Genomic DNA, 26859 nt, shown 5'->3' on the forward strand with positions numbered 1-26859 from the left:
TCGGCGGTCCTAGAATGTCGCGATATGGCTCATTCTAACGGAAATTAAAAGTTTTAGTGCCCTTTTTAAGCGACCAAAAAATTAGATGGCACCTAGATCCCCTCCCACGCTCATTTTGTCCCCAAAGTCACAGGATCAAAATTCTGAGATATCCATTGTATTCACCATAGTCGAAAAACCTAATAACTATGTCTTTGGGGACGATATACTCCCCCACATTCCCCATGGGAGGGGCTGCAAGTTACAAACTTTGACCTGTGTTTGCATATTGTAATGGTTATTGGGAAGTGTATAGATGTTTTCGGGGAGATTTTTTTGGTTCTGTGGGGAGGGGAGAGTTGAGGAGGGGGGGGGGGGTAAGTGGGAGGATCTTTCCATGGAGGAATTTGTCATGGGAGAAGAGAATTTCAATCAAGGGGGCGCAGGATTTTCTAGCATTATTTAAGAAAACAATGAAAAAATAAATATGAAAAGTTTTTTTTACTGAAAATAAGGAGCAGCATTAAAACTTAAAATGAACAGAAATTATTACGCATATGAGGGGTTTACCTCCTCGCAATACCTCGCTCTTTACGCTAAAGTATTTTTAGCAATGTCAACTATTTATTTTACGGTTTTTGTGATTCAGGGGTCATTCTTAAGGAATTGGGACAAAATTTAAGCTTTAATGTAAAGAACGAGGTAACGACAAGGGGTGAACCCCCTCATATACGCAATAAAAACATACGAATATAGAAGTTCGTTACGTAAGTTAATTCGTAAGTTACGTATATTTTTTACTAATGAAAACGTTCGTAAAAAATTTAAAGTTCTAGTTGCTTTTTAAGTAATCAAAAAGTTGAAGGGCAGCTAGGCCTCCTCCCTCGCTCTTTATTTTTTAAGATCTTCCGATTAAAACTATGAGAAAGCCATTTATCAAAAAAAATAATATTCAAATTTCGTTTTAATTAATGTGCGGAGAGCCAAGATCAAAACATGCATCAATTCAAAAACGTCCAGAAATTAAATAAAAAAAACAATTTTTTTTTAACTGAAAGTAAGGAGCGACATTAACACTTAAAACGAACAGAAATTACTCCGTATATGAAAGGGGCTTTTCCTCCTCAACGCCCCGCTCTTTACGCTAAAGTTTTTTACTGTTTTAAAAAGTAGAGTTAAGAGAAAGGGTCAAACTTTAGCGTAAAGAGCGAGGCGTTGAGGAGGAAAATCTCCTTTCATATACGGAGTAATTTCTGTTCGTTTTAAGTTTTAATGTCGCTCCTTACTTTCAGTTAAAAAAACTTGTTTTTTTTATGTAATAAATAAATAAAATTAATTTTGATGCAGCTCTCTGCAAATTTAGCAACTTTATACTTCATTGAATAAATTACACAAACCTACGTGAATTTTTAATCTTGAAAAAAAAATTACGGTAAACTTGGATTTTAGCTAAATGACTAAGGGTTAGATTGGATAGCCCTGAATACGATTGTAAAAATGATCCAAAAATAAATAAAAAGTTGAATTTTTTTTTAAGTCAAAGCCAGGAAAGAGCAAAAATTACCTTAAATTTTGGAGGGAGGGACAATGGCTTCTTTCCAACCCTGTTTTTAACGCTAAAGTTTGTATTCATTTCTGCAATCTTTCAAGAATGAACACTTTAAAACAAGAGTAATTTAATGCAGCTTTTAAAATTGAATTGAGTGTTTCAAGAATGAAATCATTCATATGCACTTGCTCTAAACGCATATTTTTTTATTTAATATAAAAATCGTTTAATATTTAATATAAAAAATTTAGATTAATATTTAATATAAATTTTTTCTATTTAAATAAAAAATCGCTGAATACAACAGCTCCAATTACCATCTAGGCCTTTTTTCCCCCTGCGGTGGGACAGAAGAACTTCGAAAACCTGTTCGGATTTTTGGAGGTGTTATTCCTTCACTCATAGCAATTTCACGCAAACTAATTTTATATTTCATTTTATATTTCAAACATTTTAATAAATTTCATTTAAATTCAAACATTTTAAATTTCACACAAACTAATTAAGGGACATATTGGAAATATTTCATAGTGTTAGCTTTTTACTCTATAAAGTCTTTAATTAAACAATTTTATAACAAATTGTAAAGAAGCAACTAGCTGGAGCTTCCTAAATCCACCTCCAACATCCTACTTCCTACATAAAGTAACTTATACTATATGTTTAAAATTATTCTGAAACAATTTTAGAGCAATCACACAAAGTGCATTCAGACAATTGTGCGGGGCTTAGACTGCAACCATTAAATTCTCTTTAGTTGAACTCTACTATATTTGATCAAAAATCCTGGTAAATTAACCCTTGTGTCGAGTTTGGTATATCTTTTTTTTAAATAAAGCACATCAGCGTCTAAGTCGGTGGATTTCATTCTTCAAATTAAAAACAGACCCCCACGACTTCAAGAATTTGTATCGTGACACTTGTCAAAAGAAAAAAATTAAAGCATTTATAGAATAAAAATGATGATAGCCAAAGCTATTTTCCATTTATTTTTGAAAAATGCATGTAAAAGACTAGCAATTTAATTTTAGTGAAGGATTTCATCAAAAACAGAAAAAATGTGTCATTGTAATTGAAAAATCATTAAAGAATATATATACATACATACATACATATATATATATATATATATATATATATATATATATATATATATATATATATATATATATATATATATATATATATACATATATATATATCTATATATATATATATTCTTATATATATATATATATATATATATATATATATATATATATATATATATATATATATATATAATATATATATATATATATATATATATATATATATATATATATATATATATATATATATATATATATATATATATATATATATATATATATATATATATATATATATATATATATATATATATATACGTGTTTGAACCGATAAAGACAAGCTACAGACTATTATTTCTTGCTGACCTTACGAAGAATGAATAAGACATTGAAAATTTAGGTGAGACTAGGAAAAATAACAGTTAAAATGAAATCAAATAGTTTAAGACACTAGTAAGTTATAGTCAGAACCCATTTTACCAACAGGCTATGATCTTGGTAGTCTGTCAATAGGAAACCTATTCAATAATTCATGTTGAGATTTGTATGGCATTTGGTATTTACCAAGTGACATATAGCCTTCGCAATTTCTGTCCGTCTGTCGGTCCCGGTTTTGCTAGTTCGGACACTTCCAGATAATCTAGGACGATGAAAGTTGGCAAACGTATCAGGGATCAGACCAGATTAAATTAGAAATAGTCTCTTCCCCCATTCGACCATCTGGGGGAGGAGTAGAGGGAAGGTTAATTCGGGAAAATTAGAAAAAATAAGGTATTTTTCACTTACAAACGGGTGATCGGATCTTAATTAAATTTGATATTTAGAAGAACCTCATGCCTCAGAGCTCATATTTTAAATCCTGACCTGATCCAATGACCTTGGGAGGAGTTGTCTTGGATCTTGGAAACCACTTAGAGTGGAGAGATCGGGATGAAACTTAATGGGAAGAATAAGCACAAGTTCTAGATACGTAATTGACATAGCCAGACCGGATATGTTCTCTGTGGGGGAGTTGGGGGGATCTCTAGTGCTTTGGTGAGTTCGAGAATAAGCACAAGTTATAGATACGTGATTGACATAAGCGGACCGGATTCGATCTCTTTGGGGGAGTTAGAGGGATTTCTAGTGCTTCGGCGAATTCGGTGCTTCTTAATGACCTAGGACGATGAAATCCATAACTCTAGTACGGAGTCGAATTTTAGGTTCCGACCTCGTCACAAGTGCCATATGAGCTCTTGGATCTTGTTGTCTATTAGAAACACCGACACCCATAGTGGCTGAAGTATGCTTAGGCTAAAATTTTCACATACTTTATTATAACAAATAGGTTTAGGATTAGGGCATGCATTGTTGATTAAACAATATCATATCCAACGTGCCTCTTTTTATGGTCTTTCTCTGATTGTTTTCTTGGTTAGAACAGCAGTTCGTTGTAAGAGTGCATTCATATATCAGATCGGGTTGAAACACACGCAATTAGAAAAAAATTGTTCATAGGCAGTGTAATAGCGCCGCCTATAAAATGGGCTAAATGGGCTTAACGTATTTTTTATTTTCACCAAAGTATTAAGTTTGGAAAGACTTTTAGAAAATTCGGAAGGAGCTCTTTTGTTTGGAAATTAAAGCTTCTAGTGCCCTTTCTAAGAATAAAAAGTTATTGAAGGGCAAATATATTCAGAAATAACTGTAACTGGACATGCTTAAATCTTTCACCAAACAGAGGACCCTACACAAAAAAGGTGCATTTTCTTCATTGCTAGATTTTTTCTCTAGCTCGAAACCATGAGTTGAACCGTGTATTTTTTCTTTAAAACCACGCGGTTGTCCGCATAATATAATGACACTTTTAGGGATATACATTCAGAAAAAGCTGTGTTTCAAGTTTAATCGTTAAGACCAGTTTCTATCGTGACAAATTATGAGTTTACCGGTAATTGTAAATTCGAAATTCAAAACTGTGTTAGGAAAAACCGCTATATTTCACAACAATGAGCACAAAATATTAAACAATATTTTTGCCCATTCCCCCAAACTCAAAAAGCATTTACATCTATTCTGTAAAATAGACCTTAAATTGCATCATGCCATAGTCTCCATGGACTTACCAATTTGAAGCATAACACCTGATCTTATACTTAGTCACCAAATGGTTTGTGGTAACCAACTGTAAGTAATGAGCGACTTGGCTCAATGGTGACCAAACTATGAAAAACAAAATTTTGATATTGTATATAAATAAAAAAAAACAGCTTATTATACTGATTCCAAATGTATAAAATTCATCAAGGTTGGTTTTACCCATCAAAAGTTGCGAGCCTGGGAAAATGTGCTGAATCTTTTAAATAGGAAGAAACACCCATAACATTTAAGGAATCTTAATGAAAGTCGCACAATCAGGTTTAGCATACCAGAGAACCCTACTGCAGAAGTTTAAAACTCCTATATACAAAAATCCATTTTTGGCAGAAAAAAGATCACGAATGCGTGTTTTTTTCCATGGTTGATGGTATCGAAATAATAATCCTAGAAGATCGCGAGAGGGTGCATTCGAAAAGAAATTAAAAGTTCTAATACCCTTTCAAGTGACCAAAAAGACTGAGGCCAACTGGCCCCCCTCTTGTGCCCCTTTTTTCCCAAAGTTATCTGATAAAAATTTTGAGATAGTTATTTTGTTCAGTATAGTTGAAAGAGTAAATAATGTCCTGAGGGAGAAGATAACCTCCACAGTCCGTGGGGAGAGGCCTGTAATTTATGAAATTTAATCATTGTTTACATATAGTATTTGTAATTTGGAAGTATACAGGCGTTCTGGGGAGAGGGGATTTTATGCTTGGAGGGTATTTCCATATGGAGAAACTTTCTTGGGGAGGGAAATTTCCGGGGGGGGGGTGGTTGAATTTTCCATAGGAAATCTTATACTGGGGATAGTTGACAGAATTCCTATTGGGGATTTTTTTTAATTGTCTTACATTCTCTTTGCCAACTCAATTTTGCATGTGGAGATGTCCCGGGAGAATTATCCGGTGGCTTTTTTTGCCAGTTTTTATTTCGGGGAAAAACTTTTCACGAAACTTTTCTTTTCATTAAACCGATCTACTTACACTTGAAATTCTTTCCGGGATTCCTAAGTTGTAGGAAATCTTTTCCTTAGCTTCTTTAAGTGGATCAACAACTGGCCTGGCCATTTCCTGCATTCTTGCCACCATTCCCACCACTTTGTCCTTCATAATGGCAGCTTTAGATCTTTCTCTGATGTTATTGATTGGAAAGTATTGAACCCTGGCGATAAAGAAAATATTAGATACCTTTTCCGAAAGTCACACGCTAAATATTGTGCATACAAATTCAATTTGACAGACAGAAGGTAATTTGTTTTTCAGTAAATGCCAAAATTTGTTCTGATCTTTAAAAGGCAAAGGGGGCGTATACCCACTCCTCTTAGTTTTTACATGCTTTTGGTATGACTTGATTATTTATTGTAATTTTTGTTTGTTCCGGGCTTCATTTATTTATTGATGGTGATTCATGGCAGCTTTACGCTTGAAAAATCATTATCCTTTTTTTTGCTCGTCCTTGGTTTAATATAGCTTTTTACTTTTCATTGAAAAAATTCTTTATGGAAAAAGTTGTTTAAAATTAATTTATATCCGTTTTTAATTAACATAATCATTTTAAAAGGTTAAGACAATAATATCTTAAATATTTTCGGTTTTCTCCGCAAGAATCCAGATTTTGGCTTGCTATTTAGATGTTTTATGAAATTTTTGTAACAGTAGTTGTATTACAATGCCTTATATTGATGGGTACGGGGGAAATATTCAAATATACGGGTTGAAAATCTTCTGTTTTATAAAGATGATGGAATTCCAACAAACAGCCTTATACAACTTTTAGTAAAGATAAATACTAAGCCGCTAATTGTTTATTCATTGACCTGTTTTGACACACATTAGGACTTAGCTCACTATACAACAAAGTCAGTGCCTAGCGTGTCTTTAAAATAATTCTTGATGTAGTTCTTTTCTGTTCGAAGTCATGAGCTCGTTTTTGCATGTATTTAGGGCTTACTTTTTTTCGTATCGAGTCACCAAAATGCCACATTTTCGACTAAATTATGTGTCAAGCCTAACTCATTCGTCGATACATGGCTTAACTAATGTATGCACCGAATCAGAACTTAGCTCAATTTTGGAACAAAACAGGATTTCAGTCATTTTTCATCCTGTCGGTCTTTGGCTTGAATTTAGGTCAGTTGTTCACCAATCCCGAACATCTCTCATTTTTACTGCAAATCAGGACTGCTTTACATTTCTACAACGATTCAGGATTTGGCTCATGCTTAGACTAAGTCAGTTCAGGACTGGGTGATGGTTTTTTTTCTGATTCAAGATTTATGAATTGTCCACACTAAGCTACCAGGATTTTGATGTTTGAACTTAGCTTACAAGGGCTCAGTCTCCAGGGTTAGCTCGTTGTTGTTTTGTTGGCACAACACTCATTTTTGTACCGATTCAAGTCCAAAGCTAAAGCTTAGTTAGTTTTGAAGATATCTAGGACTTGTATCTGATTCGTATTCATTTAAATATATTTGGATAATCAGGGGGCATGGTTATTTGTTTCTTTAGAAGAACAAAAAATTAGAATTGTGGCTTTTGCAATATCTATTATATAAATACCACTATTCTGATAAAAAAAAGGTGCAGACTACTCTCTGTAACCCATGAGACAATAGTTATAATTTTGTCATGCTGGGTATTTCCACCCAAATATGAAACAATTTAAAAGGACTTACCTTGGGTCATATGTTGAAGACAGTGCAGGAAAAGGAATTGGCACACTAAATACAGAACCATCATCGTTTTTATATAAATGTTGCTGTATTGTGTATTGCTGATCATCCGGAGCTTTTACAATCTTTCTTCCCTGAAAATACAAAGGGTAGCTATAAAATAACGAACATTGTCATTTCAGAATGGAATCCTTCTAAAAATGTTTTTATATTCCTAAGTAGAATTTTTTAAAAAACTGCTAATAACAACTTGGGGAAACACCAAGCTATCTGAGGCAAACATGATTGTGGGAGATAATCTTCTACCCCAGTTTATTAAAACCTACACTCTTTACCCCCTCGCATGGAGTTTCAATTTTCTTTAAATCATTTCTCATAGAAACTACCCACACTATTTGAAGACAACTATTTTCTTGGATCTTGATAGATGACCAAAATGCACAACCTTTCAGATTCTGTCATACTAGCCATAGCCATCATAAAATTTCTTCCATTACGGCCCAAAAAAAGTGGGATCAAGCTCATTTTCTGCACAGCTCATTGTTTGATATACGGTCAGTCAAACAAATATCCAATTCTATCAAACAGTGTGTGGTAATTAACTGTAAGTAAGGAGCGAGTCAGCCAAAAAGCAAATCTCAAAAACGAAATTTTGCCAACAACAGATACATCAACAGATTTGTTATGCTTTGTTTACTGATCCCAAATATACAAAATTCATCAAGTTTAAACCCAAGGATAAATCCCCCTCCACCCAAAAAATGTCTGTATGCTTCCCAATAACAAATACTATACGTAAACAATGCGCAAATCTCATAACTTACAGGCCTCTACCCACAAACCGTGGGATGCTATTTTGTCCCTAAAGAAATAGTTGTTTGATCTTACAACTATGCTAAACAAAATGGTTATCTCAAAATTTTGATTAGATAATTTTGGGGAAAAAGAGGGATGGGGCCATTTGCCCTTAAATGTTCGGATCATTTAAAAAGGGCACTAGCACTTTTAATTTCCGTTCGGGTGCACCCTCTCCCGATCTTCTAGAATAATTATTTCAATACGATCACCACTGGGAAAAAAAGAAACAAAACAAAAAAACAAATAAATACACATCCGTGATCTTTCTTCTGGCAAAAATAGCAAAATTTTCCATATTAGATATCCATACTAGAAGCATCTTTACCTCAGCGAAGTTCGACCAGGACTGATAAATAAATTGTGATGAAACGAGGTAATTCATTGAAATGAAATTTTAATTAAAAATGACCTTCTGAAATATTATAAAAAACCAATAGCTATTAACACCGAACCTGTCACGAATAGAACTATGAAATGAGCAGCGAAAAAAGCCAGGATGGCATTAAAAACGTGTTTTTAAATCATATTTTTTCATTTCAAAGAATTGCCTCGTTTCATCACAATTTATTTATCAGTCCTGGCTGAACTTCACTGAGTTAAGGATGCTTGGACTGTTTTGAAAAACTGTTCATTTTAGTGTTATTGATTTTATCCTCCAGTAAGTTGTTTTTTCTTATTTGTATTGCTGAGGACGGCCCTTGGACATAGGGCCGAAATATTCATTCTAATTTGTTTCCCACTGTCTTGAGAAATTCCCTATTGTTCTTCTTGTTTTTATGGCACTTGGTATTAACCAAGTGACATATAGCGATCGCGAATTCTGTCGGTCTGTCTGTCTGTCGGTCCCGGTTTTGCTACTTTAGGCACTTCCAGGTAAGCTAGGACGATGAAATTTCGCAAGCGTATCAGGGACCGGACCAGATTGAATTAGAAATAGTCGTTATCCCGATTTGACCATCTGGGGGGGAGTGGGGGGACGGTTAATTCGCAAAAAATAGAAAAAATGAAGTATTTTTAACTTATGAGCGGGTGATTGGATCTTAATGAAATTTGATGTTTGGAATGATATTGTGTCTCAGAGCTCTTATTTTAAATCCCGACCGGATCTGATGACATCGGGGGGAGTTGGACGGGGGAAACCTAAAGTCCCGGTTTTGCTACTTTAGGCACTTCCAGGTAAGCTAGGACGATGAAATTTGGCAAGCGTATCAGAGACCGGACCAGATTAAATTGGAAATAGTCGTTTTCCCGATTTGACTATCTGGGGGGGAGTGGAGGGCCGGTTTATTCGGAAAAAATAGAATGAAGTATTTTTAACTTATGACCGGGTGATTGGACCTTAATGAAATTTGATGTTTGGAAAGATATTGTGTCTCAGAGCCATTATTTTAAATCCCGACCGGATCTGATGACATTAGGGTGAGTTGGAAGGGGGAAACCTAAAATCTTGGAAAACACTTTGAGCGGAGGGATCGGGATGAAACTTGATGGGAAAAATAAGCGCAAGTCCCAGACACATGATTGACATAATTGGAACTGATCTGCTCTCTTTGGCGTAGTTGGAGGGGGGGGGGAGTAATTCTTAAAAATTAGAAAAATGAGGTATTTTCAACTTACGAACGGGTGATCGGATCTCAATGAAATTTGATGTTTAGAAGGATATCGTGTCTTAGAGCTGTTATTTTAAATCCAGAGCGGATCAGGTGACGGGGGCGGGGAGTTGGGAGGGGGAAACCTAAAACTTGGAAAACACTTAGAGTGGAGGGATCGGGATGAAACATGGTGGGAAATAGAAACACAAGTCCTAGATAGATGATTGACATAAACGGAACGGATCCACTCTCTTTGGGGTAGTTGGGGGGGGGGGGTATTTCTGAAAAATGAAAAAAATGAGGGATTTTTAACTTACGAACGGGTGATCGGATCTCAATGAAATTTGATATTTCGAAGGATATCGTGGCTCAGAGCTCTTATTTTAAACCCGACCGGATCTGGTGACATTGGGGGGCGAGTTGGGAGGGGGAAACCTAAAACATGGAAAACACTTAGAGTGGAGGGATCGGGATGAAACTTGGTGGAAAAAAAACACGAGTCTTAGATACATGATTGACATAACCAGAATGGATCCGCTCTCTTTGGGGTAGTTGGGGGGGGGGTTAATTCTGAAAAATTAGAAAAGATGTGGTATTTTTAACTTACGAACGGGTGATTGGATCTCCATGAAATTTGATATTTAGAAGGATATCGTATCTCAAAGCTCTTATTTTAAATCCTGACCGGATCTGGTGACATTGGGGGAAGTTTGGGGTGGGGAAACCTAAAATGATGGAAAATGCTTAGATTGGAGGGATTGGGATGAAACTTGGTTGGAAAAATAAGCAGAAGTCATGCATACGTGATTTACATAATTGGAACGGATCCGCTCAATTGGGGAGGGGGGGTAATTCTGAAAAATAAGAAAAAATGACGTATTTTTAACTTACGAAGGAGTGATCGGATCTTCATGAAACTTCATATTTAGTAGGACCTCGTAACTCAGATATCTTATTTTAAATCTCAACCAGATCAAGCGTAATTGGGGGGAGGGCAGTTGGGGGGACCGGAAATCTTAGAAAATACTTAAAGCGGTGAGATCAGGATGAAACTGGATGGGAAGAATAGAAACCTGTCTAAGATACTTGAGTGACATAACTGGACCGGATCTGCTCTCTTTGGTGGAATTGGGGGGGGGGGGGGTAATTTTTAAAATTGAGGTATTTGTAACTTACGAAAGGGTGATCAGATCAAAATGAAATTTGATATTTAGAAGGATCTTGTGCTTTAAAGTTCTAATTTGAAATTCCGACCAGATCCTGTTACATTCGGGGGAGTTGGAGGGGGAAACCGGAATTCTTGGAAAACAAGAAAATTGGGGTATTTTTATCTTACGAATAGATGATCGGATCGTAATGAAATTTGATTTTTAGAAGGAATTCATGTCTCAGAGCTCTTATTTCAAATCCCAACCAGATCTTTTGACATTGGGGGGAGTCGGAGGGGGACATCTTGGAAAAACACATGGAGTGGAGGAATCAGGATGAAGATTGGTGGATAGAATAAACAAATGTCCTTGATATGTGATTGACAGAATCGTACTGGATTCACTCTCTTTGGGGGAGTTGGGGGGAGGGGTTCAGTGATTTGGCGAGTTCAGTGCTTCTGGACGTGCTAGGGCGATGAAAATTGGTAGGCGTGTCAGGGAGCTGCACAATTTGACTTGATAAAGTCGTTTTCCCAGATTCGACCATCTGGGGGGCAAAAGGGAGAGGAAAAATTAGAAAAAATTAGGTATTTATAACTTACGAGTGGGTGATCGGATCTTAATGAATTTTGATATTTAGAAGGACTTTGTGACTCAGAGCTCTTATTTTAAATCTTGACCGGCATTAAGCCTCTTATTTTCCTTTTTAAATCAATCTATTGATTAATAGAATTTTTTTTAGAGCTCATACCATATGATCTCTTGGCTCTTAGCTCTTCTCGCCTCGTCACAAGTGTCATATGAGCTCTTAGCTCTTGTTTGGTGTTTGTGATGGAAAGGCAGTGTGGTCTTCGTTACTATTTACGCCTGTATAATCTTAAATTTACCTCTGCAGAAACGTTTTTATTCTATATTGTTTATTGTTTATTCATAAGAGGGGGTACAAAATCAACACCAAAAATCGAAGTCTTCCTTTTCAAAGTGGGAGCTTGTTAGGGAATCTATTTAATAAATCCACCTCACAAAGATCACTTTTAATAAAAACAATACAGTTAAATCCATATAATTTTTCTTTCCGAAACTAAATAAAAAAAATATTTTTTTTTAAATGAAAGTAAGGAGCAACATTAAAACTTAAAACGAACAGAAATTGCTCCGTATATGAAAGGGGCTTTTCCTCCTCAACGCCCCGCTCTTTACGCTAAAGTTTGACTCTTTCTCTTAACTCTACTTTTTAAAACAGTAAAAAACATTAGCGTAGAGAGCGGGGCGTTGAGGAGGAGAAGCCCCTGTCATATACGGAGTAATTTCTGTTTGTTTTAAGTTTAATGTTGCTCCTTATTTTCATTAAAAAAAAAAATATGTTTTTTATTTAGTTTCTGGACGTTTTTGAATTAATACGTGTTTTGATCTTGGCTCTCCGCACATAAATAATAAAAAAAAAATTGGCATATTATTTTTTTCTTGGATAAATGGCTTTCTCATAGTTTTAATCGGAAGATTTTGAAAAAAAGGAGCGAGGGAGGAGGCCTAGTCGCCCTATAATTTTTCGATTACTTAAAAAGGCAACTAGAACTTCTAATTTTTTTCGAACGTTTTCATTAGTAAAAAATATAAGTAACTTACGAATTAACTTACGTAACGAACTTCTATATTCGTATGTTTTTATTGCGTATATGAGAGGGTTCACCCCTCGTAGATACCTCGCTCTTTACACTAAAGCTTAAATTTTGTGACAATTCCTTAAGAATGACCTCTGAATCACAAAGGCCGTAGAAATAGTTGAAATTACTAAAAATACTTTAGCGTAAAGAGTAAGGTATCACGAGGGGGTAAACCTCTCAAATGTATAATAATTTTTATTCGTTTTAAGTTTTAATGCTGCTCCTTACTTTCAGTAGAAAAAACTTTCCATATTTATTTTTTCATTGTTTATTCAAATAATGCTAGAAAATCTTTTGCCCCCTTCATTACGTAACGAACTTCTATATTCATATGTTTTTATTGCGTATATGAGGGGGTTCACCCCTCATCGATACCTCGCTCTTTACATCAAATCTTAAATTTTGTCCCACCGGATGAAAATTTTGAGATAGCCAATGTCGACCATAGTCACCATAGTCGAAAAACTTAATAGCTATGTCTTTGGGGACGACTTACTCCCCCGCAGTCCCCGTTACAAACTTTGACCAGTGTTTACACATAGTAATGGTTATTGGGAAGTGTACAGACGTATTCTGAGACTTTATGAGGGGGTGAACCCCCTCATATACATAAGCAAACGCAACAATATAGAAGTTCGTTACGTAAGTTAATTCGTAAGTTACTTATATTTTTTACTAATGAAAACGTTCGTAAAAAACTATAAGTTCTAGTTGCCTTTTTAAGTGATCAAAAACTTGGAGGGCAACTAGGCCTCCTCCCCGCTCCTTTTTTTCTCACTTTTTTTTTAAAAAAGTACTCCGTATATGATAGAGGGGTTTTCTCCTCAAAGCCCCGCTCTTTACGCTAAATTTTTTTTATTGTTTTAAAAAGTTAAGTTAAGAGAAAGAGTAAAACCTTAGCGTAAAGAGCGAGGCTTTGAGGAGAAAAACGCCCCTTTCATATACGGAGTAATTTCTGTTCGTTTTAAGTTTTAATGTTGCTCCTTACTTTCAGTTAAAAAAAACTTGTTTTTTTTATTTAATTTTGTTCAAGAACGATACACTCTAGCTCAAGTTAAAAATGAGACTGAAAAACAGCAAACTATGATTTTCTAAGCTAAGGATAAATCGTTGATAATCGTTGATAAATCGTTGATAATCGTTGATAAATCGTTGATAAGGATAATCGTTCACTTTCCAGCATGATTACTCTTTTTTGGGAGCTGAGGGAGTGTTGTACCACAGCGCCTGAACTAACTGATCCATAAAAATCTTACCGTCTCGACATTCGTTTGTATTCTCGAAGAAAATTCCTTGACATAATCCTCTCCATCATTACTTCTTAGGGGTTGATAAGATTTTTCGGGGGAATAAGAAGACCTTAAACTGTAACCGAATGGATCTTTTATTTCACTGGAAGCTTTTGCCTCTTCTAGTGGCTCATCTTCATTCCAATAAGACCTGTAATAAAATTCTGGATCTTCATCCGTTTCATTAACAGCATTTAGAGGATCTCCCAGTTCTGGAACTATAAGACGTCCTTGTCGTTCAAAAACTTCGTCCCAGTTAATACTCGCATTTTCAACAAGTTGATTATTAATTACTCTTGCATTGCGGTAAATCTTCTGATCACTTTGGTCATCTGGAACATATAAGCCCTCAATAATTGGTAATCCATCATAGTCGAATCTAATTTTCTTGCTTTGTCGTTGGGAATTATATTCTGCGTCATCTTTTCGACTACCCTAAAAAAAAATCATTTTAAATTATGATTGAATTTTTAAACATACTTTAAATGCAATTATTTTACAGGTATTCAAGACATTAAGGCTGCTCACAATTAGAGAAACAAGAAGTTTAATATTTGCAATCAATCAAGTGAGAATATTATTTTCTTCCATTTTCATTTAAAATTTTAAAGACATGTCTTTGAATTGTCGAAGATTAGACTAATATATTTATTTACAAAAAATATAAATAACAGCAGTAGCCGCTCTAAATAAGACACGCTAATCATACTAGAGTCGAGCGGCTCCTAAACAACTAACTAATTACGAAAACAAAATACTAAAAAAAACAAGAGCTAAGAGCTCATATTGCACTTGTGACGAGGCGAGAAGAGCTAAGAGCCAAGAGATCATATGGTATGAGCTCTAACAAAATTCTATGAATCAATAGATTGATTTAAAAAGGAAAATAAGAGGCTTAATGCCGGTCAAGATTTAAAATAAGAGCTCTGAGTCACAAAGTCCTTCTAAATATCAAAATTCATTAAGATCCGATCACCCACTCGTAAGCTATAAATATCTAATTTTTTCTAATTTTTCCTCTCCCTTTTGCCCCCCCAATGGTCGAAGCTGGGAAAACGACTTTATCAAGTCAAATTGTGCAGCTCCCTGACACGCCTACCAATTTTCATCGCCCTAACACGTCCAGAAGCACCGAACTCGCCAAATCACTGAACCCCTCCACCAAACTACCCCAAAGAGAGCGAATCTAGTCCGATTCTGTTAATCACGTATCAACGACATTTGTTTATTCTATCCACCAAGCTTAATCCCGATTCCTCCACTCCAAGTGTTTTTCAAAGATTTCCCCCTCCAACTTCCCCCAATGGCAATAGATCTGGTCGGGATTTGAAATAAGAGCTCTGAGACATGAATTCCTTCTAAAAATCAAATTTCATTACGATCCGATCATCTATTCGTAAGATAAAAATACCCTAATTTTCATGTTTTCCAAGAATTCCGGTTTCCCCCTCCAACTCCCCCGAATGTCACAGGATCTGGTCGGAATTTGAAATTAGAACTTTAAAGCACAAGATCCTTCTAAATATCAAATTTCATTAAAATCTGGCCACCCTTTCGTAATTTACAAATACCTCAATTTTCAAAATTACCCCCTCCCCCCCCAATTCCACCAAAGAGAGCAGATCCGGTCCAGTTATGTCAGTCACGTATCTTAGACAGGTTTCTATTCTTCCCATCCAGTTTCATCCTGATCTCACCGCTTTAAGTATTTTCTAAGATTTCCGGTCCCCCCAACTGCCCCCCCCAATTACGCTTGATCCGGTTGAGATTTAAAATGAGATATCTGAGTTACGAGGTCCTTCTAAATATGAAGTTTCATGAAGATCCGATCACTCCTTCGTAAGTTAAAAATACGTCATTTTTTCTTATTTTTCAGAATTACCCCCCCCCCCCAATTGAGCGGATCCGTTCCAATTATGTAAATCACGTATGCATGACTTCTGCTTATTTTTCAAACCAAGTTTCATCCCAATCCCTCCAATCCAAGCGTTTTCCATCATTTTAGGTTTCCCCACCCCAAACTTCCCCCGATGTCACCAGATACGGTCAGAATTTAAAATAAGAGCTTTGAGACACGATATCCTTCTAAAAATCAAATTTCATGGAGATCCAATCACCCGTTTGTAAGTTAAAAATACCTCATTTTTTCTAATTTTTCAGAATTAAACCCCCCCCCCCCCAACTACCCCAAAGAGAGCGGATCCGTTCTGGTTATGTCAATCATGTATCTAGGACTCGTGTTTTTTTCCGACCAAGTTTCATCCTGATCCCTCCACTCTAAGTGTTTTCCAAGTTTTAGGTTTCCCCCTCCCAAATCCCCCCAATGTCACCAGATCCGATCGGGTTTAAAATAAGAGCTCTGAGCCACGATATCCTTCTAAATATCAAATTTCATTAAGATCCGATCACCCGTTCGTAAGTTAAAAATACCTCCTTTTTTCATTTTTCAGAAATACCCCCCCCCCAACTACCCCAAAGAGAGCGGATCCGTTCCGTTTATGTCAATCATCTATCTAGAACTTGTGTTTATTTTTCCCACCATGTTTCATCCCGATCCCTCCACTCTAAGTGTTTTTCAAGTTTTAGGTTTCCCCCTCCCAACTCCCCGCCCCCGTCACCAGATCCGGTCGGGATTTAAAATAAGAGCTGTAAGACACGATATCCTTCTAAACATCAAATTTCATTGAGATCCGATCACCGGTTCGTAAGTTGAAAATACCTCATTTTTTCTAATTTTTAAGAATTACTCCTCCCCCCCCAACTACCCCAAAGAGGGCAGATCAGTTCCAATTATGTCAATCATGTATCTGGGACTTGCGCTTATTTTCATCCCGATCCCTCCACTCTAAGTGTTTTCCAAGATTTTAGGTTCCCCCCCTTCAACAACCCCCAATGTCATCAGATCCGGTCAGTATTTTAAATAAGAGCTCTGAGACACAATATCATTCCAAACATCAAATTTCATTAAGATCCAATCACCCGCTCATAAGTTAAAAATACTTCATTTTTTCCATCGTATCCAAATTAACCGGCCCCCACTCCCCCCCAGATGGTCAAATCGGGAAAAAGACTATTTCTAATTTAATCTGGTCCGGTCCCTGATACGCTTGCCAAATTTCATCGTCCTAGCTTACCTGGAAGTGCCTAAAGTAGCAAAACCGGGACCGACAGACAGACCGACAGACAGACTGACAGAATTGGCGATTGCTATATGTCACTTGGTTAATACCAAGTGCCATAAAAAAAACGCTGAAAAAGAGAGCCAGTGAGTGAACTCTCTCGCCAAGAACCAAAAAAAAATGTCTTTTTATTTTACTTTCAAACAGCTGTTCGTTTTCAGCCCCCTAGTGGTTACTGGAAGAGAATTCCATACAATCGGTCCTGAATGCCGGATCGTAAAAGTACTCCGCGTATTGCTGCTATGCTCACGTTTCTCGTATTACAACCATGTACATTCACATTATTTGTATAAATTGAGTGAAATACTTGTGGGCATACATCATTCCGAAAATCATAAACAAAAATAAAGGCCTGGCAATCTCTTATCTGGCCTACATTTATAATATCCACCTTCTTAAAATATGACATAATCTCCTTTCATATATCCTTTTATTATTCTTGTTTTCTTGTTTCGTAAACCCTGCACACGTTTAAAATTTGAATGAAAGTTTTTAGCCCATAAAACGCAACATTAATCAAACGGTTCGTGGCAACGAATTATCAGTAATGAGCGACCCAACAGTACCAACAGTAACCGAAACTCTAAAACTGAAATTTGGACACCATTAGATACATCAGAAGAATCATATTTTGATTTTTATTTCAAATATATAATTTTAATTAGGTTTAGTATTACCCATCAAAAGTTAAGAGACTGAGAAATTTTTTATTATCTTCCAAAAAAGGAGGAACACCTCTTAAGAGTCATAGAATCTTAATGAAAATCACATAATCAGATTCGTCGCATCTGAGAATCCTACTGTAGAAGTTTTAAACTCCTATCTCTATAAATGTGGAATTTTGTATTTTTTTTTTTTCAGAAAAACGATCACGGATGCGTCTTTATTTTTTCCCCAGGGGGGGATAATATCGACCCATCGGTCCTGGGATATTTCTAGTGCCCCTTTTAAGTAACCAAAAAAATTGGATTGCAATTAGGGCCCTTGGTACGCTCGTTTTTTCCAAAATCACCCGATCAAAATTTTGAGATAGCTATTTTGTTCGAAAAATCAAAAAATCTAATAGCTATGTCGTTGAAGATGACTTAATTCCTCACAGTCCCCGGGGGAAGGGCAAAAAGTTTTGAGCTTTGCTCATTGTTTGAATATAATATAGGTTATTGCGAAGTACACATACGTTTTCAAGGGAATTTTTCGTGATGGGGGGGGGGGCAGGGGAGGGGTCTACGTGGGAGGATCTTTCCATGGAAGAATTTTTCATGAGGGAAGGGAATTTGTAAGATACATAAAGCTGTAAAAATATGAAGTTGGCTCAAAAAATAGTGTTGTCATAGGCAAACAACATAACACATGATTCCGGCTAGTAAAACCTTATGCTAATAACATGTAATAAATAAGGAAGTGGGCCCAGGACCGAACAATGAGGAACACCACATTTAACAGGGAATTGACTAAAAAAAATATCATTTAAAAATTCTAAGAGATTTTCTATTTAAAAAACTTTCAAATAATTTCAAACAAAATCTTCTAATACCTAAACACTGTTGTAAAATTTTAGTTTCAACTGTAAAAGCTTTTTCAAATCAATAAAAATTGTATGAGCTAAGTCACTGCTATACAGGCATTTGTCCAAAAAGTCGGACAATTGGTGGATTGCACCAGTCGTCAAGTGTACTTTCCTGAACCCAAACTGAGTGTCAGAGTCAGAGAGGAGCCAATGTTTGATGAGGTAACCATAAAATCGACGGAGCACGAATTTCTCTAATATCTTAGAGAAAAGAGGGAGAAAGGAGATCTAAATCTTTTTGGGAGATTTATCACGATCCTTTGAAAAATATTTTTGCAGACAATAACAAATCAATATCTAAAATCTTAGCTTTTAGACTAATCAAAATAATCAACAGCCAAATCTTTAAATAATTAGGATGAACACTAAAACTTTGTGTTTTAGAACACGCAAAAATGAACAAAATACGTTTTGTTCTGCTTCACAGTAATTACGTCTATTGAAAACAGACACACTCGCGTTGAAGAGACCCTCTGACACGTGTCCGCCCAATTTCCGGTGATTTATACGGTCATTTCTGTAATTCCTTATAGTTTTCATACGATTTGCCTGTTTTTGTGCGGTTTTGCCAAAGGTGTTTTTTAGCCTCCAGAAATTCAACCCCAGAAGAAAAAAGACCTGTAAATGCTTTATTTAGGCAACCCTTAAATTTGCGCACCGTGGTATGCAACCAATTATGCTAAAACGACGATCTACGCTGCAGAGTTCTGAATGATTGTAAAAAGAAAAGAAAAATTTCAGTTTTTTCAGCTTTCAAATATTTTCCGTTATTCAATAATCGTTGAATTAGAGGTGATGAAATATTTTCTGTCCTATCTTTGTAGCTCCCTTCTTTCTATTGTGAAGACATTTTGTATGTATAGATACGATCAATGGACGGACTTAGGGAATCTTGGCCTAAAAAATGATCCCTTTGAGTTTTCTTAATTGATCGGACGTACAAGACAAAATTTCGTCATCTTTTCTTTTACTGCTAATGGTGAATAATGAACAGTTTAAATAATTAATGATTATTATTCCTGGTATTGTTAGGGCAATATTCTCCCTGGACGCATACTTGTTACAGTTTTCAACGCTTCTGAACAAAATGACCTGCTCAAAATTCTGATCCAGAATCATAGAGGTTACAAGGGACTGGGTGGAAGAAAAAGGCTTTGCAGGAAGGTCAGATGTCTTCCAATCTTTTTTGCCCTCACAAGGAACTCTTTAAACTTTAATATCCAATCGAATACGACACAATTCTGAATTGTAGGATCCAACTTTCCATTCGAAGTTGCTAAGGAAAACGTGTTTGGCCCTTTTATTCAGCTCTATTCTTTGAGAAACAGATATTTTTTCTTGTTTCATTTCACAATGAGGTCTACTTACCCCAATGAGTTAGGAGTATAAATGTTGGGTTGATCAGAAAAAAATGACACCCTTTGACCCAATTTTTGGAAGGGTGATAGTTTCGCAAAGTTTTTTTTTGTATATTAGGTCCTCGAGATCAAAATTACAGTTGCCAGCTCTAAATTAATTAGGGACAAAAGGCTTCTAGACCCTATCCACTCCCCTCCCCTTGAAAAAAAATATGGAACCCTTTTAACCTAGAAAACGATCCCTAAAATTATAAACCAATAGTTTTGGTTTATAGTTTTGGTCTACTACTACTGCTGCTAATATTACTACTATTACTACTACTACTGCTCCTACTGCCACTGCTAAGCTGGTATTCTTTGCTGTACTACTACTACAACTGCTGCTGCTGCTACAGCTACTGCTACTTCCACTATTACTACTACTACTACTATTACTACTGCTACTACTGCTGCTGTTACTATTAATACTACTACTACTACCGCAACTAATGCTACTACTACTATTATCACGACTGCTACTGCTACTACTACTGCTACTACCACTACTGCTACCACTTCTACTACTATAACTACTACTACTACTACTACCATTACAACTGTTGCTGCTACCACAGAAACTGCAACTACTTGTGGCTGCGACTGTGACTATTTGCGACTGCAATTAACTGTGACTGCACATACTTGCGATAGCAACTCTGGCTACTTATGACTGGGACTGCTTGTGACTACGGTTGTGACTACTTACGACTGCGATAGTGACTACTTCTGACTGCGATAAATTGCGACTGCTAGTGCTTGCGACATTGACTGCGATTAATTTTGACTGTGACTGCAACTTCTACTGTGAATGCAACTGTCACTACTACCGCGAAGAATACTGCTACATTTACTGCTACTGCAACAACTACTTTTACTGCTACCACTACTACTGTTAGAATTATTGAAATCAATCAAAAGACTTTAAGTGCAAACTGTTTGTGAAAATTGCATAGATACAATATCTCTGAATGGAATAAAAAGACAAGTTAATTTTTTTAGGAAGTGTTGCAGACTAATTCAAGATATACACTATGTGAATCCTGATCATCAAAACGGTGTCTATGCAATATCTAATATCCGTATTATCAAGAGTAATAATATAGAACTCTCACGGCATGTTGTTGGGGATGTTCAACTAAATTTAAAAGAAACTATCCTTATCCAATTTGTCGAAAGGGCGTATCTGTAATACCTCAGGGCTTTGAATTGGAACCCTCTGGGTATTTTGAGGGGGATGCTAAATTAAATAAAAAACACTTCTTGCATTCAACGCATCGAAAGGGCAAATCTGTAATATCTTGAACAGCTAAGGGGATACACTGGGAGGGATCTTAAAGGGAATGCTTGATTAACATTTGTTTATGCTAAAAGTTGTAACGAGGTAGGTGTAATAAGGGAGTCAGTCCTATAGAAGCCCAAGCATTAGGCAGTTTCTCATTCCTTTTATTTGATCATTATTCCCGAAATCCTTAAAAAAGCATTTCTTTATCATTAAAAATATTGTTTTTGGCTCTTGACCTGAATTATGAGATAAATGTTTTTTTTTTCTCTTGTTAGGTTAAAATTATTTCACCTCCATCTCTTTATTCTTAAATACTACATAATCTTCTGGCCTTTCCTTTTTTAGTAATCTGTTGCTAACTTTTCACAGACTTATTAATTAGCTCCATGTAGAAATTGAGTAGTTAAGATGAGTCATCATGGACCAAAACGTGTTTCTAAGCGACTAGACATGGGTAAAACTTGACTGGGATGAAAAACAGGTCTATTTCATTCATTACGGAATGCACATGACCGCACGTCACATCCCCTGATGTGTAAGATTGGTTGGTCTCCGTGATCTGTGCCTTTTTGCTTTTTGCCCTCTTGAGGCCGAGTCGATTTCTTAGTTTTTAGTTCCATTATAAAACTTGATCTGAAAAGAAATTAGCTTTTTCTTTCTTCTTTTGACTTTCTTTTGACTTATTTTGACTTTCTTCTTTAATAAACGAACTGAATTAGCTTAAAATAACCTATGTAAAAATTGCACAGAGAAGCCCAGAATTAATAACCCTATTGCTAATGGAAAATTTGACAAGCTTGGCTCTGCTTAGGGAGAACGCATTGTATAAGCGAGGGTATATTTGATGAAAGGGGATTTGAGCTTGTGTGAGGGCAGAGCTTGAATAACCCGTGGCCTGTAAAGATATAATGCATTATTTTTTTTCTATGAAAAAGATTATGTCAATAAAAAAATTAAAGAAAAGTAAAGAGCTTCATTAAGCGAAAATATGAGCAGAAGTAAAGTCAAATAATCTTCCAAGCGTAAAACTACCACAAACCACTATTAATAAATAAATGAAACTCAAAACGACCAGAAATTACAATAAATACCCGAGTCAAACTCAAAACGAGCAGAAATCAACAACCTGAGTAAGGGATAATCGCCATGCTTTCTCAAGACCGAAACATAACTTAAGGTTTAATAAAAAAAAAATTAAAATAAAAAAACGAATAACCGTGGATTGTCAGTTTATGGCTATTTATTCCTTAAAGCTTTGATAATTTTTTATTTACGAAAGTAAAGAAAGTGAAAACATTTAGAACTTATTTTGTTTTCATTAAAGCGCAAACAATGTTCTGGTCGAGAGAAGGCATTATAAATAAAGAACAAATAAAAGAAAAAGTTTTTTGAATTAATGCATTAAAGTGAGTTTTACTTATGAGAATAACACTGCTGCGGTTAAGGTAGGAAATGAGGTTAGTAGCTAGTGTTCTACCCCCCTTTATATGGATCATTTAGATGGGCTTCGCCTCGAGGAGCAAAGCAATGCGAGAACATGGAATCAAATGGGGATAAGTAATAAGTGAAGATGAAAAAGTAATGTTGGGTGATGGAAATATTGGTCAGGTGTACAGCTTCACTTACCCTGGTAGCATTATTAGTAAAGACAATGGGAGCAGTGAAGATGTTAAAAGTAAAATTGGCAAGGTTCAGGGTGTTTTTTTCGCAGTTGAAAAAAGTTTAGAAGAATCGAAGGATAAGATTGCATATAAAGACTAAACTATTAGGCTACAGTGATGACAGTGGTCAAATATGGTTCTAAGACATGGGTGCTCCGAAAAACGGGTGAAAATTTACTTGGTGTTTTCCGGAGAAATTGCCTACGGCTTGTTCTGGGATCCCGGCTGACTGGCTGTATTTTAAACAGTAGGCTGAACGAAAAGTGCGGTTCGATCCCACTTTCTAGTTCTATAATGAGAGAAAGATTAAGATGGTTAGGGCACGTTCTGCAGATGAAGGATGACAGATTGCCGAAGATTGTCCTTTTTGGCCTACCGTAAAGGGCTAAGTGGAAAGCAAGTCGTCCAGGGTAGGGTGTGAGGATGTTATAAAGAAAGATTTACGGGAAATGGCAACTTCTCGGAAGGATGTAAAGAGGGAGGCTTTAAAAAGATTGGGACAGAGGAGGAGTTCTGCGGTGAGTTGTTAGTAGTAGTAGTAGTATTCGATTTTGGGTTGAATTGGAAAAGCTTAGGAAGGATTCTGGGGTTAAGCCTATCTGTTGTAAGGAGTATTCTCCCTCATTTGAAAGTAAAGAGTCCCTTGGGGAAGATCCCGTTCGGGAAGTCATGAATGATAACCAGTTCCCTCAACTAGCAACTGATGTCCCAGTTGCTATCTCTTTCCCAATGCCCAGTCTTTCGAAACTAGGGTCCATGGGAGATACTCTCTCCCATTACCAGTCACTAAATATCCCTTCTTGAACTTTGCCAGGTAGCCCAAATCGCTATTTGTACACTGTATTAGAATTGACATTCATTTCCTCCAGACCTTATTCCATGAGCCATACATTCAAGTTTCATCTTCAGTGGCCATAGATGTTTTTTTCTTCATAAGACTATCCCAGGGGATGCAACCCAGAAAAAAACCTATTAATGTTTCATTTGGATTATCACCCCGTTTCCCTCAAAACCAAATCAGTACTGTAAACCTTTGCATTTTGTACCACGGGCAAGTTTTAATTATGCCTAGGAGTGCCAAGGGTGTTTTTACCGTTGTAGGTTAAGAGGCTAATTTAGCCCAATCCTCCTAACGACTGGTATCGTCGTTTATGCTGGAACCTTATTCTTTGCTTCTCTCAAATTTAAGTTAGTGAGAACGAGAATGTTCCTGATTTAATCGTGCTAATAGGCTTTGGTTAGTGATGACCCAGAGCCCTAATGATTTTTGTGATTTTTTTTTCACCCATTATACTGGTGGGCGGGTAGATGCCTGAGTTTCCCTTAGATTATGCCTATGAATTATTGAATTTTATTGGCACAATTCTGTTAACACATTTTCATGGATTCCCCTTCTTCAAAATCCCAAACTTAATGTAGGTGGAAATACAGCCAATAGCTTCGATTTGATTGACAGAGACAATGAATGACAATGGATGCTGAACCAAGCGGATGGTATGACAGTAAAAACTGTAGCCAAACTCTACCTCCAGTGGATATCAAACAGTTCGTGGTAACGAACTATAGTAGGGAGCGACCCGGCTCAATAGTAACCAAAACTATAGAAAATGGAATTTTGATTCCAATAGTTACACCAAAAGAATTGAATTTTAATGCTGATTTTCAATATATAAGTTTCATCAAGATTAGTCTTACCCGTCAAAAGTTACGAGCCTGAGAAAATTTGCCTCATTTTAGAAAATAGGGTGAAATGCCCCCTAAAAGTCATACGATCTTAACGAAAATCACACCATCAGATTCAGCGTATCACAGATCCTATTGTAGAAGTTTCAAGCCCCTGTCTACAAAAATGTGGAATTTCGCATATTTTGCCAGAAGACATATCACGGATGCGTTTTTATTTATTTATTTTTTTTTTTTTCCCAGGGGTGATCGTATCGACTCAGTGGTCCTAGAATGTCGTGAAAGGGCTCATTATAACGGAAATGAAAAGTTCTAGTGCCCTTTTAAGTGACCAAAAAAATTGGAGGGCTCATTTTATCCCAAAAGTCCTTACCTTACCTTAGTTCCTCTAGAGCCATCGGTGGCACATAGGGCGTCGACAAAGCCTCTCCATTCGTCTCGCATTGGTGCTGCAGCGATGACGTCTTCCCATTCAGGTATTAGTGAGGTGCCGGCCGTCCTCAGATCTCGGTCATGTGTTCGTCTCAATGTATTTTTGGGGCCGCCTCTCTTTCTTCTACCGTCTGGCTTCCATTCATAGGTTGTTCGAGGAAGGCGTCTCTCTTCCATACGAAGAACGTGTCCCAGGTATGTCCACAGCCTTCTTTTCAGCAACTCAATGACTTGAGGTTGACCTGTTTTTCTGGGTATTTCTGCGTTTGTAATTTTTTGTTGCCAGCTTGTATTCAATATTCTTCTGAGGCTCATATTTTCAAATACAAGGATCCTTTTTTCAAGCTGGGTATTTATTTTCCAACATTCACTTGCGTAAAGGAGAATTGAAAGTACATTGCTGTTGAAGAGTCGAAGCTTCAGTCGCATTGAATATTTATTACTTTTCCAAATAGGCTTCAATCTATTGAAGGCACCTGTAGCTTGTCCAATTCTACGTTTAATCTCGGTCGAGTTCTCTCCATGACAATCAATCCAGCTACCCAGGTACTTGAACTCCTGGACTTGTTCTAAATCTTTGTTTTTGCAATGGAGAACAAGTGGCGAGGTTGTGATGGCCATGCTCTTCGATTTGTCAATGTTTATCTTTAGCCCGACATTATCTGCATTCTCGGTAATAGTGTCAAGCAGCTGCTGCAACCGTTCTTTAGACTCTTCGAGAAGGACAACGTCGTCCGTGAAGTCCAGATCAAACAGTTGCTTGTTGCTTACTTTTACCCCGTAGCCCGATGCGAATCTCAGGGTATAATCCATTATAATTATAAAGAGCATGGGGGAAAGTAAACATCCTTGACGAACACCAGACATGATCTTGAAAAATCTGGTTGTACCGTTTTCGGTCTTTACGCAACATTCCGATTCTTCATAAAGCGCTATAATCATATCTACTATTTTCTCGGGAATTCTGTAGTATTTCAAAACTCTCCACAAGCAATCTCTGTCAACTAAGTCAAATGCCTTTTCAAAGTCACCGGATCAAAACATTCCCAAAAGTCACCGGATCAAAATTCTGAGATAGCCATTTTATTCACCCTAGTCTAAAAACCCAATAACTATGTCTTTGGGGACGTCCCCGTGGAAGGGGCTGCAAGTTACAAAGTTTGACCTGTGTTTACATTAAATAAAAAAACAAGTCTTTAAAACAAGTCTTTTAATTCTAAGTATTAAAACTTAGGAAGGGGCTGATTCCTCATCAATGCCCCGCTCTTTACACAAAAAGTTTGACTCTTTCTCTCAACTCCTCTTTTTAAAACAGATAAAAACTTTAGCGTAAAGACCGGGGCGTTGATGAGGAAGCAGCCCCTTTCATATACGAAGTAATTTCTGGTCGTTTTCAGTTTTAATGTCGCTCCTTACTTTCAGTTAAAAAAACTTGTTTTTTTTATTTAATTTCTGAACGTTTTTGAATCAATGCATGTTTTGATTTTGGCTCTCCGCAGAGGAATAACTAAAACGAAATTTGCATATTTATTTTTTGGCTAAATGGCTTTCTCATAGTTTTTATCGAATGATTTTGATAAAAAAAAGGAGCGGGAGGGGGAAAGCCTAGTTGCCCTCCAATTTTTTGGTTACCTAAAAAGGCAACTAGAACTTTTAATTTTTTACGAATGGTTTTATTAGTAAAAGGTATACGTAACTT

General features: G+C 36.3%; 1 protein-coding gene and 1 long non-coding RNA gene across 4 annotated transcripts in view; one reads left to right on the top strand and one right to left on the bottom strand.

Moving 5' to 3' along the window:
• LOC136029114 (uncharacterized) overlaps positions 1–26859 on the bottom strand; it is a 55716-nt gene that overhangs the window by 13787 nt on the left and 15070 nt on the right. For all 3 annotated transcript variants that reach the window (XM_065707187.1, XM_065707188.1, XM_065707190.1), the window contains exons 4-6: positions 13927–14394; positions 7412–7542; positions 5721–5898 (exon numbers count right to left, since the gene is read on the bottom strand). In XM_065707187.1, the coding sequence (XP_065563259.1) occupies positions 5721–5898; positions 7412–7542; positions 13927–14394 (777 nt within the window). The remainder of the gene's footprint in view (positions 1–5720; positions 5899–7411; positions 7543–13926; positions 14395–26859) is intronic.
• LOC136029116 (uncharacterized) overlaps positions 1–26859 on the top strand; it is a 76552-nt gene that overhangs the window by 2428 nt on the left and 47265 nt on the right. The window lies entirely within an intron of this gene.

The sequence above is a fragment of the Artemia franciscana genome, chromosome 7 (assembly GCF_032884065.1).
Source record: "Artemia franciscana chromosome 7, ASM3288406v1, whole genome shotgun sequence".
NCBI classification, from domain to species: Eukaryota; Metazoa; Arthropoda; class Branchiopoda; order Anostraca; family Artemiidae; genus Artemia; species Artemia franciscana.